The 16,512-nt window shown below is 34.5% G+C and overlaps 1 protein-coding gene across 4 annotated transcripts in view; it reads right to left on the bottom strand.

Moving 5' to 3' along the window:
• The window catches only part of LOC131060597 (alkylated DNA repair protein ALKBH8 homolog), a 73,359-nt gene that overhangs the window by 40,950 nt on the left and 15,897 nt on the right, over window positions 1-16,512 (bottom strand). For 3 of the 4 annotated variants that reach the window (XM_057993890.2, XM_057993888.2, XM_057993889.2), the window contains exons 3-6: window positions 11,846-11,941; window positions 11,551-11,637; window positions 6,516-6,644; window positions 4,063-4,395 (exon numbers count right to left, since the gene is read on the bottom strand). In XM_057993890.2, the coding sequence (XP_057849873.1) occupies window positions 4,063-4,395; window positions 6,516-6,644; window positions 11,551-11,637; window positions 11,846-11,941 (645 nt within the window). The remainder of the gene's footprint in view (window positions 1-4,062; window positions 4,396-6,515; window positions 6,645-11,550; window positions 11,638-11,845; window positions 11,942-16,512) is intronic. The other variant, XM_057993891.2, reaches the window with a different exon arrangement.

The raw sequence follows: 16,512 nt of genomic DNA, 5'->3' as shown, positions 1-16,512 counted from the left end.
GAGAAAATATTAAAATAACAATAGGGATTGGCATTGCAAAAATTCAATTTGACATATTGGATTTCACAACTTCAGCTAAGTCATACTAACTTCAAACAACAAACATTACTGCAACTGAAAGATTAAATTTATAGCATTGCCATCTGAGTTCATAAATATTGTAGCCATCAAAGAAAACCACATGAAAAGATTGATAAAATTATATAAGTTGTGCCAATTTACCATGTTAATATAATAAAAGTGTTATAAAGAACTCATGACCAAAACATGAGAATAACTTCAAAAACTCTGTTATTACTTAAAGCTGGCAATACAAAAAAACAATTTGACATATTGGCATTCCCAACTTGAGTTCAAACAAACTAACATTTATGAAAGAATATAACAGAAATGAAAAGAGTAAATTCATGGCACTACCATCTGAGTTCGTAGATACTTACCCATCCTAAACAAACTACATGAAAGGATTGCTAAAATTATAGCTGTTCAAGTAAACAATGAACTAAGGGACACAATGACAAAATAACCACCAAAAAACATTACTCTTTCATATCTGTAAAGCATATTAATGGAAAGACATATACATACATGTGATCAACTATCATGTAACTGTTTGAATTCTAATTGTTTGATTTTTAACTGCCTTCTGTATTTGTACAGCGATATTTTGAAAAACCACATTTTTATATCTTCTGGGTTTTGGACATTTGCAGAAAAATTATAGATAATGTTTTCTGGATGTCTGCGTTACTTCAGAAGTCTCATTACATAAAACCCAATGCTGAATTGTAAATTTAACATTCTTATCTTAAGGTAATTCAGTTAATTGTAACTCATTTCTTCTGTATAACTATAGAATTATTTAAGCTTCTTCAAATGAAGTAAGCTGATATGAAGCATTATGCTATTTATTGAATTCCCTTGATCATATTTGTTGCATAAATAAATCTTTAAACACTTTCAAAGCATAGTGGTCTTTATTCCATAACTGTTATTTGTCTCAGTTTCAAATCTTTAACAAAACTCATCTTCAGAAAGTTGACTACCTTCTCCTTTGACACTCTCCTTACCTTTCCCTTCAACAATCTTCATATTTTTTGTTCACAAACAACAGCACAGCAAGAATATTTTTTCTTCCTCCATATGTTCCTTGTCAAAGGTAACATCTCAACCCATATGTATGTAGCTTTTTTCTGGATCAAGGAATCTATATGCTTTGAACTCTTCATTTATGCCTGGAAAATTGCAATTCTTTCTCTTGGCTTCCAAGTTGTGTCGCCTTTATTTGGTATACATAAATATGCATATCTACTGGAAACTTCTGTTTTTTCACTTTAGTTTTAAACAAATCTAAGATCCTTCAATGATCCAGATACATACTTAGCATAGATATATATTAGTTAATTAATCAACATGAATCACCTCTATTAGAAAAACCACCCTGACACAAACAGAATCTCATGGTAATATAAGTTCCACCCTGCACAGTTTTGACCCTATGCAGACTATTCTTTGATTCTTCTCTATTGCAGTATAACCCCATGGTGTCAGGATCACCTTAAAAACCTTTAAGTGACCTCTGTCATACTTTGTTCATGTTGAAACATGTCATATAAGAGTATTGAAGGTGTTTGAATCTGCATTGCCTAGTCATAGGCAATCAGAAAGTAAGATTACCGGCCTAGTTGAACTTAAACTTGCATGATCCAGTTCAGATCATTTTTAAGTGTGATGTTCCATACAACTTTTGTAGAACATGTTTTGATCAGGCACATCATTCTATTCATAGAAGCAAAAAAATTTCTCAGGAATATCTTGGCAAACCAAATTTCTATTAATTTGGGTTTAGTCAGAACAAATTGGGTTATGGTTAGGGAATGAATCAGGAAAAAATCCCTGTAGAAATGAGAAAAAAGGACTATTAAATAACAATCGTAAGTTTCTTTGTCATGTATGTCAGAAACCGGATTGATCAATCATCAACTAATTGCAAGAAATTGACATCAGAATTTTCTAAAATTTTCTTAATAAGCATACTTACTGGGCCAGTAATCTGAAATCACCAGTTTTAAACTTCCATATACATTCATAGGTCAATAGGTGGCCTAGTTTCACCAATTCACTGAAATTCTAATTCCCTGTCACAAAATTGAGGAGCAAGGCCAGAGCTAGCATTTGAGAACAGCAGATTAATTAAAATTGCTTAGTTGAACACATCTGGACTGACCTTAACTTTTAGTTTCCAGCAGCATTGATCAGCAGATGACTCGATAAATTTATCTCTTTGACAGCTCTGACAAGTTTGATGGAAGCATTCTAGTGTATTTGACCAACTTATTAAGAAATTGACCAAAAATTGCAGCTTTGACCAGCACTGACAAGTTAGAGCTGCTGTCTAACTGAAGTACACAATTTTAGCTTTCAGTTTGATTTAGGTATTCATGCATTTAATTTAGCTATACCTTTATTCTTCTACAACAAATATTGATCTTGCACTTGCTAAATTGGCCTCACTGAATATTATTAAATACTTATTTCCTGAAAAATAGACTATTTATTATTGCGTAGAACTCATGGATGCGCTTAATAGAAAGGATGAATCAGCAATACACATAATACTCAGTCATTGTCCTTATATCTTGTCATTGCTTGAAGGTATAGGCTGGATGGTTTTAACAAATTATGGCTGTTGCTTTAATACTGAAGATGTATGTCTTTAAAGACATCCTTCTTCTGTACCCTTTTCAGAATCTTCGAAGTCATTTCTTGTCTTTACAGGAAATATTTATTTTCATCAAACTCAACTTTCCAATGCTGTTTTGCAATCTGATGTTTCACATTCTTAACATCTCCAATCGGCATTTTTGTGGAATTGTTCTGTAGCCCTTGAAAATAAGCATTACATTCACTCCCCCAGCAACTCTTTGTTTTCCTTTACCGTTCAAATAACTCTTTTTGCTGCAAGTGCCTTATGGCTGAAATAACATACAGTGCCTTTCAAAATGCATAGTTAACCCAAATAAAGTGAGAAATCAGTTACCTTAATTCATTATCTATAGTATTATCGTCATGTCAGCAACCTTCCCCAAACCTACATACATGCATTGAAACAAGACTTCTGGTGATATAGCTAACCTGCAGTGTAGCCCTGCTCAAGGATGACAAGTAAATGATAAATGAATTTCTAATGAATCCAAATGTGTTCAGCAAAGTAAGTCTACCACAAAAACTTACCAAGGCAATCCTTGACAGGTATGAAATTTGTCCTCACCATTCCCTGGGAAATTGGATGCATTAACTATTAGCTCCAACTTTGTGGTAGCAGCTCCAAAATCCCCTTCAAAGGAAGTTAAAACAAGACACCCACCACATGAGGGCCTTCATTTCAAATAGGGATCTACATTAGGGCCTTCCTTTTCTCTAAAAATATGGAGGGAAAACTCCCAATTAGGAATCCCCAAAAGTTCATTGCTCTAAAGAACTCAATTTCCTTCAACTAAGAATTTAATTCTTAATCTTCATTCCATTCAACTGACATGAATTCAACACTAGAGCCAACTTCCCTTAACCCTAACTCAAGAAACTATTGGTAATAGTTGCTTCCAACATGTGCTTACCTTTTGAAAATGGAGATATCCCACATTGATCATTTATTGGTCTGGGAATTGGTCATTAAAATACACTTGATTTATTCACATGTTGATCGGTTGATGCAATGCCTAATTTCTTCAAATATTTAAGTAAGTTTCCTCAGTTGACAATGACACATATTTCTATACATCAATTAATAAAAATTAATGGTACCATAGCTGCGGAAGGCCATTGACCTTTTCACATGTAATATCATAAAAGCTAGCAGAATAGTTGACAAGAAAGGAAATTGAGAGTATGAAATGGCAACAAGTATAAATCTGGTTAAGATAGGACCTATATATTTCCACCAAACATATTTTTGCTGAACCCTAATGAATCACAATATCTGTTATTTACACTCCAATTAATGGAATCAACATGCAACATAAATGAATAGATACACTATATATTACAGAATAATTGCAATACCTTGTGATGAGGTATATAGTGGTGCCATGCATAGCGTGCGTCCTCAGACAATAGAAGTAGAGACCTTGGAGGAAGGAAAAGGGCCATCCTCTCAAACTTCGGACATTTTGTGGAACATTGATTGCCAAGATTATCTTCTGTACAGCTCATATCAACATCTAGTTGTCCATGATCAGCATCATTTTCTTTAGAAGAAACCCAACCTACACTTGTGTACTTCCTAAACTCCATTATGCAAGGACCAGCCAAAGAAAGAGATATTATGCATCCATCAAATGCCGAATGTGTGTCTATATGTGGAGACAAACCAACTCCAGGAGGGTATTCATTTACCTGCACAAATTCAACCAAATAAGTATGTTTAATGCAAGTAAGTTTTCATTAGCAACTATATCCACAAAGTAAAGCAGGATGCTAATTTTGCAGTTTGCACACAAACTAGATGAAACATCAAAGCAAGAAGTAAAATCACGTAGCCAAGTTCATTAAGAAAACATTGAATGAATGATATGGGACATAAGTATGAATATGTCAACTATGGTTCTAACAATGAAATTGTATAGAGAACCAAAGATGTGGAAAAGATAAAATCCAAAATAGACAATAAATTGTTTCAATGTAGGTAAACAACAACTACAATAGTAAGCTCAAACAATGAATTCTCACAAGAAAAATCATAAACACAACATTAAAAATTTAAGCCGAAACAATGAATTACAAGATGACCAAATGATTGTTCCGTTCAAACTGATGTTGCAGCAGATCTAGTTAAAATTTGCTAATGATCAAAAAAATATTTCAATCAATGCAATTTACTTATAATATCCTACGAGTGAGTTGCTTATAGAACTACTCATATTTCAAATTCAATCATATTTTTTTATTAAATAGCAAAGTTTTGCTTTCTATAGCACAGTCCATTCTTCCAATTAAATCACTTTGATTTGATTAGTTCAATTTTTGCAAGTCCTGTGAGCTGCTGATACTTTGAAGCAAAGAAACGGGACTCGAGACTCGGACCCGACTCGGCGAGGCCTTCTTGTCTCGGGACTCAAGACTTGGAGTGTTTCATTACAGTTGCAATCGGCAACCATGCTAGAAATGAATTAAAGGCAACCACCAGCTAGAGTTTATTTCCTATGAGACTAACACAAAGATTAATCTCCCGAAACATACACAAGTATGCCTCCCTTACCAGTTACCCCTGGTTTCCCTTCTTAAACAGCTGCCTACTTATTTGTACTTAGACTGGTTATATCATGTAACAGGCCAATTTTAAAACTCACGCCATGAAAAGAAAATACACCCAAAAAATCCTATGCATACATAAATATAAAATTTTAAGGCTGATACCAACTTCTGCAAGGCTGCAACTAAATCTTCACCAGTTTCAAATAGAACATCTGCTATATATATTATAAACAAGTGACATATCCAGTCTGATTCTCCCTTCAAACAACCTACTCGTCTGCTTGAATATGCATGTGCAGTCCAAGTGATCTCCAAGATATCAGAGATAAGACATCTTGTAGAATCTTATTTGTCACTGAAATTATATCCCTGAACATACCCTCCAAGATCTTTAGCATGTTCTTGTAGGTTTCTAAAGTCCAAATGACTATTCAAACCCCTGTTACTTTTAGGTTAAACTTGAATAGATATATCATCACTCTATTTCCTATCATTTTCAATTTACCTGACATTTTGGAATGACCTCTATTATCCATTATTAGGCTATGGTGTGTAGCCTTTTGATTTGTTCTAATATAGTTATATGAGACCTCTTATGATTTAGAACTTGATTTAATTTGACTCTTTGTTATTTATTAGACTTTGGTTTATTAGCTCAAAAACAAATCACAAGAGGGTCTGGCAAGTTAACTGATGTTTATTGACACTAACAAGTGGTGATGAAACGGCATCCTTCTTGGTTTTCTCTGTCTCTAATAATAGGAAGTTTTCTAAATTTAGTAATACAAATATAAATTCCAAGAAATGAATACTTCCAGAAGTGGACAATGGAGATAAACCCCCAAGCATAATAAACCATTTTTTTTCCACATGACTTTTGACATTAAATCGTGAGGCAATTCTCAGACTACACCAGAATTGAAAAATATAAGTGTAAATAATAAATCAACATTCAGAGACGAGACCAAATACAGAGGTTGAGTTCAAACATGAATCTTGACTTAATTACTTCAAAATTTACACATTTAGGTGATTGGCTAGCGTAAGTAAACTAATTGTAACATCTGCAGTAGAATAAATCCCTCACATTCCAATTTAAGGGATGGGGATTTCAAGTTGTATAATTATAATAAAATCTTTGAACATCAAAATTAAATAAGAAGCCAATGCACTGTAAAAAATCACAATCATCTCGAATTCATTATTTTTTGAGCATAACAAAAGAATGTGTCACAATAATGTTGTAATTTCAGAACACATACCGTTAACTGATCAAGTGGCAGATAATTCTCTGCCTGATTAACCTCCGGAAGAGATGAGATTCTGTTTAACAAATCCGACAAAAACAATGGAAGCTGACCCAAGTTTTGCTCCCTATCGACATTTCGTGTCTGCAGAAAAAACAATTAGCCAACCAAAGCCATCAAAAATTTGCATTGCCCCTGTGCAAAATACTTGAAAAATGAAGATGTGACCTCCAACATCAAGACTTCTTTTTCTAAATGATCTCCAACATTCTCTCAAGACAATTCTCTAAAATAAGATGAAATAAAAAGAAAATCTGACTCCTTGGGGTGGCATAGGCACACGCAATAGTTCAAAAACTCAGATTCACTAAAACTTGGAAGCCCAAGAGTTTGATTTGGACTGAACAAAAATTTAAGAAAATAAAATAAATTACATTAATACACAAAACAACTAAGTTACTGGTTCGAGTTCAGGTTCAGAGGTTTGATTCATGGATATAAAAAGAATTGGTGTTTGGTTCATTTTAAGTTCATCCATAGAAAAAACATATAAATAATTAAAATCATAAACATATTTGCAGAATAAAAACAGGAATTAAGTGCAGAATACCACATAACATCATATAAAAATTTAATCAGCGAAATCACCACAAGACATAAAAATTGACTAGTTGTCTAGGAAGGCTTTACAATTGACCGGGAAACATTGTACAAGGGCCTGAAGAATTTTGTACAAAGGTAAAGTTCATGAAAAGTTGACTACCAATAAAGATGAAATTTACATATTTATAAGGTGCCTAATGGCATGCAAGGAAGAAGATTTGAGGCGTACTTGAACTAAGGATAAGAGAGAATGCAGTTAAATAGGAGGGAAGGTTAATTGTAGAAGATTAGATTTCGAAAGAATGAGTGGCAAAGAATAAATGGGGGAATAACATCAGCACCATGATCTATCACATGCCTTGTTTGTTGGGTGTTTTACAGCCTGTTTCCCAGGGAAACCATGTTAAGTGAACTGGAAAATGGCCTCTTGGACACAAAAATAGTCATCACCCTATTAACATTTTGGTGAAACAAAGATTGAAAAAATAAACATGGCAGATACAATGCCCTGCCAACAGTAAACATCGAATGATCGGTGGTCACAGAAATTTCTAAAGATTTGAACCCACGTTAGCAACAAAAATCAGATTTTTTCATTAAAAATATATAAAAACTCCATATTTACATGTGTGTTTGTTATGGATTTAGTCAGGTTCCATCAGGTTTGTCCAAGACAAATCCAGTGTATTATCCACATGCTTGTGCAGATCAACAGGTAGGCCAACCCAATATCCAAGCAAATTTGAGGGCGAATTGGTAACTTCGCAAAATAAATTTAAATAATCCATGATATGCGTAAAGAACGAATATAGAGAACAAGTCTACTGATAATAGTAGCATTGCTCAGAATGAGGATTTACTTGGCAAATAAAAAATAAAAATGGAGTTTGATAAAATTAAAAATGCTGAAATATTCATAAAAATGGAGGAAAATTTATTTTTTTTGCTTTTCAAAACCAAAGGAAGGTCTAGGGGCAGAAACTTTTTTTCAGAATTTTATCATTTTTATGTTTTAACCAACTGTCAATCAACTCCTTCCGATCATTTAACAATTAACTAACACTGCTGGGATCCAAATTGCTTAAGATAAAAAGGCCAATAATTGAAAAAAAAAATAAGGGTGTATGCAGGATTTTGTGCAGCAGCCAAGTTCTCGTCACATTTAACAAGTCTGAGCAAGTCTCTGCAAAGAAATGCCAAATAGTTAGTGCAATAATACGAAGTTTCTGCAGCAGATTCATGTCATGAATCATGCACAAGTTACTCAACTACTACAAAAACACACAAGCACTTGCCAAATTTTAAAATCCTGGCACCCACGACCATCCATAGTAGAGGAGACCATCAATGATTGGGGCCAAATGGCCCCATGTAAGTCCACCACAAATAAAGCCAAATTGTTTAAAATCTCTAGTGATCATATCTTCAAGAACTTATGCATGCTCTATATTGCATGCATTGACAACAACAATGCCTCCTATATCCTCCAAGTAATGATTGGATCCCTCAATGACCCTTCTTTATGACAAACAATAACACTTAGTGTCTCTTTTCCTCTTGCTTTCTAAAGCACTTAGTTAAATAATGCCTTCCTTTGCCAAAGTGAAAACATTTCTTCTTCTTCCCCCCTTTGCCAGTATTCTAAGAGACTGTTAAAAGACATCGTTTCCTTCACCATAAATTGACCCTCAACATGATATCATCCCAATTAGCATCAACATGAGCATGCTCATCACTAATAATATTTCAAGGATTGTGAATAGCAATAGTAGTTAAAGTACGCAAACAATACTCAACAAACATTTCTAAAATATCTAAATTGAGATTTCCCAACCTATCAATCAATTTTTTAGATTGAAAAATATCATTTTCAAACGCCTCTAAACAATATATCATTCAAGGAATCATTGTCTTTGAGGTAAGCATGAAGATCAAGTGAAATGAGCATCAATAAAATACTAGCATCTTGATCTACATTGTTGTAAAATACATCCTTATCTTCCTTGGTAGAGGGAGTCTTTTTAGTCCCACAAGCAATTCACAATAAACCCTTAAACTTCAAAGCTATCTCTATAGATGATATAAATGACTAGTGATTGTGTCCCATCAACACAAGGTCCCCTAGAACCATCTCCATCTTGAGAGAAACTAAGACTGTCCGAGGTAGGTTGTAAATGTTGTAAACAATATACCACTACCAAGTTTGAAAAGAGCTTTCAAACTGCTCAAAAATTGGATCAAGAGTCAATATGACAAAGTTATGACTTTCAAAAAAATTAGGTATAAAATGCCAATTGACAATCCAATGGATAAAATGTTGGTCCAATGCACTTATGTTGACTATGTGGACTAATCAGAATTGGCACAAATAGGCAAAATATTGGCCCAATGACACTAAGACACATTTCAGTCACTCATAATGGTAAGTTTTCAAAAAAGAATCATGACTAGTTGAACTTGCTTTTTGGTCTATGGTATGCATTAAATTATAATTTTGATTTATATATGATGGAAATTAGTAATATACTGAACAAATTTAGTAATATGAGTGTTGTTGAAGAATATTTTTAAACACTTATTTATATCTGTGTTATTGGATTCATGCAAGGAGGGTTGGGTTCGAAGTCGGGTGTGATCTAGGTTCGGGTTCATCTAGGGTCTAGCCCGAGCACCCGGATTCGCTGTGGGTTTCGCCCACAGCAAATCCAAGCACCCAGGTCGAACCTTGGATGAATTTGGGGTGTACCCAGAGAAATCCAGGCATACCCGACATCATGGGTGCCCAAAAAAGGGTCCCGCACTCAGAAATTTACCCTAATTTCGCCCTATCTATCCTTCCTTTTGATCATTTCACTCATTTTTCATCACAAAACTTGCATTTTTCACCATTTTTTCCTCCAAGCTTATTTGAAGGTTGCTGCATTTTTCTTGAAAGGTGAAGTCTACAGAGGAGTGAGACACACACCAAAGGCTTAGGAATCATTGGTGAAGGCAGATTTAGCCACCAAAGGTGGGTGAATCTTCATTTTTCTCAATTTTTCAAGATTTTTCAAGTTTTTTAAGAACTTTAAAGTTTTTTTTTTAAATAAATTTTAAGTTTTGAATTAGATTGTGTGCCCTAGTCGCATTGTTGCAGGGAGATGAAGACATCGAACAAGGCCCGACTCTACGAAGCCCTCGACCGCAAGTATAGAGGATCTGAAACCCTAGGTCGCAAGATGCAGAATACAAATGCGGGTTGCAAATCTAAAACACCACAGTCACAAACAAACAAAAACCAAAAAATCCGTGGGCACGAAAAAACAGAAGAAAACCTCCACGATCTTCAAACACAGCACCCAAACTGCCCATGAACACAGGTCTACAAACCCACAAAAATTTCGAATTATAGCTCCAAAAGAGCCCACGAAATTCTGCAAAGATTTCAACAAAACCTCCAACGATTTATAAAAAATTGAAAAAACAAATTTTTGGAAAAAAAATCACCAAATTTTATGAAATTTCATTGGCCCACTCTAATACCATGTTAAAATATTCGATGTTATTAAACAAAAGAGCGATAGCTCTATATAAAGAATTTACAAGAGACAATGTTTCTAAAAGAAACAATCATAAACTAAAGCTGAAAATAGAAACTAACTAAAGACGACTAAGATGACCTTAAAGAAACATTACAATATTCTAATAACATAGTCATCTCCTCCTTCCTTAAAACTGGAGTAGTAACAAGGATTGAACTTTGCATTAAGAATTATGGATGATAAAATTAATTATCTAGTATGGTAGATGAATAATTTACTTATTAAAATTGATAAATTAATTGAACTATAGAATATCACAGATTTGATTCATGTTAAGATAGATTTGTCTCCTAATCAATTTAGTTCAAGTCATAAGTATATTGAAATAGATTAATTATGGTTGAAACAGGCCTAAACCTGGTAGGGGACATTACACATAGAGTAGTAATTAAGCCATAACTATGTTTGGTGCCAATATAATTTTTTGTTTTTGCTTCAACAGATTGTATTTTAGCTTCAAATGCTCTTGTTTCCTACTTGTTTGTGTTTGCAAATGAAATGAATATAGAATTTAGAAGTGATGTGGGTCCTTTTTAAAGTTTTAGGTTTTAGGTTTTTTTTGTTTTTCCACCTCTATTCTAAAGGCTGAATCTGAGGCTCGGGAATTGACAAGTCCTGTATGTGTGGCAGACTCAGCAATTCTGACCAAACTAGCCAGGAACCAGATCCAAGTCCCTGGGACTCATTTCATGCTGCTCACAAATCTTGTAACACTGTTCAATACTAAAATGTGAGAAGGTAAATACTGGGTGTGACACAAGCAATTATCTGCATTATGGGCATATTTGTGTCATTTGAATTAACATTATAAATTAACAAAGATGGAATTTTTTAACAAAGTAAAAAGTCAAAGGCCAATGTCTCACTTTATACATGAACTCGTAACCATAATGTTGAACTCTCCGTTTCAAAAGCCCTTGCCAGGGCCTTTCATCCACCGCTGCAAGAAGTTTCTAAAGAAATCAATTAGAGTACATAGCATCAATAAGCAGTAGTAGAGGTTATAAGAGAATCTAACACGCTATGATGCATCAAACCAAGGAAAGTCACGGAACTTCAAGGATGCAGTCTTTTGCTGCAACATAGCATCCAGTGAAGTAATTTCATATTCTTGTCGTGAATAACAAAAATCTAAACATTCTACAGACATCCTAAACTTACATGTTCTTCTTGTTTTGAAATAAAGTTAGGAATTAAATAAAGCCCAGGAATGCCCATCTCTGAAGCCACTGTAAATACTCGTAATGTTCCTTCAACCTAAAATCAAATTGCATCTGTTAGATAGCCAATTCCTAATTAAATCTTTCAATTGACACCAAAGAAAAAAGACAGTAAATTCCATGAAATTTCTTTATACCCTTCACTTCATCTAAAATTTTAAAGAATGATATAACTCTTAAAACGGTTATACAAAGAGATTGCAAACGAACATTTATGAAGCAGAGGCAGTCAATAGTCCAAAATAAGCACCACAAAGCACCATGATTAGAACTTTCAAAGGACTAGTCATGCTTGCAAATTTGAACTCTCAATTACCTTGAAGAAAATTCATGCCAACAAAACATGTATTGAAAACATAAATTGCCTTTGTCTTCGTCATAATTGTATATAAAATATATTCCACCTGAAAGTAGCCATAATGATCAAAAACTATAGTCCAAATCTAACTGCTATATTCTAATTTAACAATAGGATTGGATTAGATAAAGATCTCATAAAATAAAATCATAAAAAAATTACGACTGGCCACAGGTGAAGTAAATAGGTCAATGAGACTAAAAACAAAAAATTATTCAAGTTAACATAAACCTAATAAAGTTACATTGACAGGAATACATAATAACAGCTATGATAAAATAAGCCTCATGATACACAAAAGGTGAGATGTCATCTTAAATCAGGCATACAGGACTTGCAGAAACTTGCCTAGAATCGGTGAGACCCAAGCCAGTTTAATCCATCCAAGACCAGCGGAATTGGGACCTGGGTACTTGGCAAGTCTGGTCATACTTGTCAAACCTGGCAAATCCCATCACTGGGACTCAGCCATCAGTCACACTCAGCTGTAAAAATGAGAAATTTAAAAAAAAAAAAGAAAAAAGAGACTCGGACTCAGACTCAGACTCAGACTAAGCAGTAAAAATCAAAAGTACACTTGACCTTATAAAACCTAAGTTACCAGTTCAGGTTCAGGGACGCAAACTTGGTTCGTGGGTTTGGACAAAAAAAAATTTGCCTTTTGGGTTTGTGGGTTGGGTTCATCCGCACACACACACACACACATACAAATATGCAAAAATTTATAGAAATATACAAAATTATAAATCTAAATACATTTAATAGTATGCTACTTCATCATTGATCAATGTCAAATGTCAATTGATAGTTCAGAATTTCAATAATATCATATTATGTCATATGCCATATAATATATATCAATGTATCATAGATTCATGTATGTTCAGGTTCACGATTCAAATGAAAATCATTACAATTACAAAATTGACAATCAAAAATAATAATTATCTTCTATCTTCATCAATCATCAAAAGGATCTAGATTAAGATCATCATCATTTGCTCCAAGTTCAAATTCAAAATCATTTGAACCCAAAGCAGTGCCATTCCCACTCCCACTAGGTGCATCAGCTATAGGTATCTCATCATCATCATCCATAGTGACTCTAGCCAAATCATCAATAGTTGCATCCAAGTCGGTACACTAAAGGGTTACATCCCAATGCTTCATTGACCCTTCCTTTTATTGTTGTTCCTTATGTGTTAGAAGACGCAAATTGGTATGAATATAAACCAAGTCTTCTAATCTTTTTGAAGCCAACCGGTTACGTTTCACTGAGTGGATAAAGGAGTATGTACTCCAATTCCGTTCAGCAATGGAAGAACTTGAAACCTGTTGAAATTGGAAAGAAAACCAACAAAACTTAAAATTAAAAAATGCAAAATAAATTAAAGAATGTTAAATTCTAAAGTCTACAATACAAATGTTAAAATTTAAAAGAAAAAAAAACTTACTTGCAGTTGTGATAGTATCTTGATTGCAAGAGGTTGGAGGAACATATAATCTTGACCATGGAGGTACCACCATGTAGTACCATCTATTTTGGATTGGTCATTAATGGCACAAGGACTATGATTTCTTCCTGAGATAAACAAACCAAACTCATTCCTAAGACTTTCCACCACTTCAAGATCTGTGAAGAGTCCAGCAAATGCCTGCATGTACCTAGTAGCAACTTCAGAATCTCTATATGGTTTATTTCTCCCTAGCAAAGAAAGTACTTCATTGCTATAATACATGGGAGATAAAGCACATGCAAGGAGGTGCAATAGCATGGTCATCTTGTTCCACCAATGGAGAATTGACTTTTTCCACCCTTTTGAAAAATACTTCTTCGGGGTCATTCTCTTTTTCTTGCTATTATGACTTTGATTTTTTCAATCATGTGTCCATGCCATTATAGACTTCCCCCAAACATGCTGCATCTGTATCAGTATACCTGATCATACTCATGATAGGCTCGGTGAAATTCAATACATATTCCACATGATCCCACCAAGAGTCTTCCAGTTTCAATGACTTAACCTTTTGGGCCCTTTCTGAATATGATTGTTTCCAAACTCCCCATTTGTTACTAATAACCATGGCACTCAATGCTTGTTTGACCTTCAAAAGTCATCTTGTCACTATTGTATGTGATGCAAGTTAGGTCTCAGCAACCTAGGTTAATGTAAAAGATGTGTAAATAACACATTTAAAAATATAAAATAAAAATAAACATGGCATAAATAAAATTAAATAGATAATTTAAATTTACCTTCAGCAATTCCAACCTCAAGAAACTCCTAAAAGTGGCTTGTGACATGATTGTTTTTCACAAACATTTGGATCTCCTCACCCTCTTGGTAGATATCCTTCACACCCACTCTATTTGAGTGCCAATTGCTTGCATCACCAAGTTGAGGGAGTGTACGATGCATGGTGTCCAAAAAATGTGTGAATATCTTTGCTCAACCAAAGCACCTGCAGCCCTACAAACCTTTGCGTTGTCTATAATGACTTGGACAACATTTTCATGTCCCACCATAACTATGGAATCAAAGAGGAATCTGGAAATGAACTTTGCATCTTTAAGCTACCCCTCACAATCAACTGCCCTCAAAAACATTGCCCCTTTGGCCTTTGGGGGACACTGCAATAACATTTATTAATGGATGGTTTTTGCAATCTTTCCATCCATCAAAAACAATAGAAACACCTGAATCAACCCCCAAATCTCTAATCGGTTTCAATGATATATTTACAAAATTCTTCTCTCTTGCCAATAAGGTGGTGCACACCTTTTCATACCTAGGACTTGTGAAACCAGAAGGTGCATTATTGATTGTCGTCACCATCTCCCGCCAATACAGTGATCTTACCAAGTTGAAAGGAAGACCATTGGCATAGAGGCAACATACAATTTTTTTCTCTACAATGTCTCTTGTTTCCATTTTAAATGCTTTGTCCAATGGACCTCTTTTGCGTGAAAGAAAGGGATTTTCTACTTGAACTTCATCTTGCATGACAAGTATCTCCAAGAAAGGATGATGGGAGGCCTTTTCTAGTAGCATATGATCTTTAGGTAAAGGCATTGGTGTTTTGCTTGCAGATGAATTAGCTCTTAGTTTTTCTCTTGCTATAGCTTGATCAGAGTCTTCTTGTTCTCTAATGAATCTTGCTATTTGTGTTGCAGACAACCCTTGCTGATCTGGCCCTTCACACATTTTAATCCCTTTCCCAGCAAGGCCACAAAAGTGACGTGATAATACAAGCACCTATAATTGGTTTTACAAAAAAATACAATTCCATTCATATCCCCCACCCCCTGGAAGTTGTTGAAGTATTGTGTATAATTCCATATACGAGATCCTTTATCAACTTTAAAGTTTTGGTTTTGAGTCTTGTAATCTCCACCCACTGAACTCAAACTTGTTGCCATTTTGTTTTTTTTTGCTATTATAAGAAATTAAACATTTTAAAATTAGAAAGATTTTTAAAAATGCAAGATTACACAATGTAAAAGCTAATGGAAGTATAAAAAAAATTATAAAAATAGTAGAACTTGCTTACCTTTTTTCTAAAAAAAATTTAAAAATAAATAAATAAAACTTTAAAAAAATCGTTAAAAGATCAAAGAATATGGTTAAATGCTTACTTTACATGCTTAAATCTCCTTTGTGCAAGCTCTCCTCCTTCATCAAGCACTCCACGAACGATCTCCTTCAAAAATAATCACCTGCCCTTCAAAATGCCAAAATGAAAGCAAGAGAGAATGAATGAGCAAATGAAATTGTTTTAGGTTTCAAATGTATTAAAAGGGGGCAGGGGGGATTAGGATTTTTTAATGAAAAAAGGCACAAAAAATATTTTTTTATTGTTTTAAAGTCACTTTTAAGTGACTTAACCCAGTTGCGCACTTGGTTCGCTTGAGTTCGCACCTGGGTACCCTACACGCAAGGGTGATAGGGGGCACTCGCTTTAAAATAGTAGGGGCCTACTGGGTTCGCCCAGGTGCACCCCAAGGGCCCCAAGTTCTTTGTGGGTCCGCGAACACAGACCCACAGAGAACCTGGGGCCCCTAGGGCGCACCCACTATGAACCCAAGTACAAACCCGAACCTAGGCAGACCCAATCCGGACATGAGCACCTAGACCCACGAACCCAATATCTCAACGTATAACTTCTTTTTAACATATGACCAAAAGATTGAAGATGAAAGGAAGGCTTGTCTTATGCAAAGACAGCTTTTCGATCTACACTTTTGAAGA

Source organism: Cryptomeria japonica, chromosome 2 (genome assembly GCF_030272615.1).
Source record: "Cryptomeria japonica chromosome 2, Sugi_1.0, whole genome shotgun sequence".
Lineage (NCBI taxonomy): Eukaryota > Viridiplantae > Streptophyta > Pinopsida > Cupressales > Cupressaceae > Cryptomeria > Cryptomeria japonica.
The sequence above is the reverse complement of the archived record's forward strand: the minus strand, read 5'-3'. Positions and strand labels throughout refer to the sequence as shown.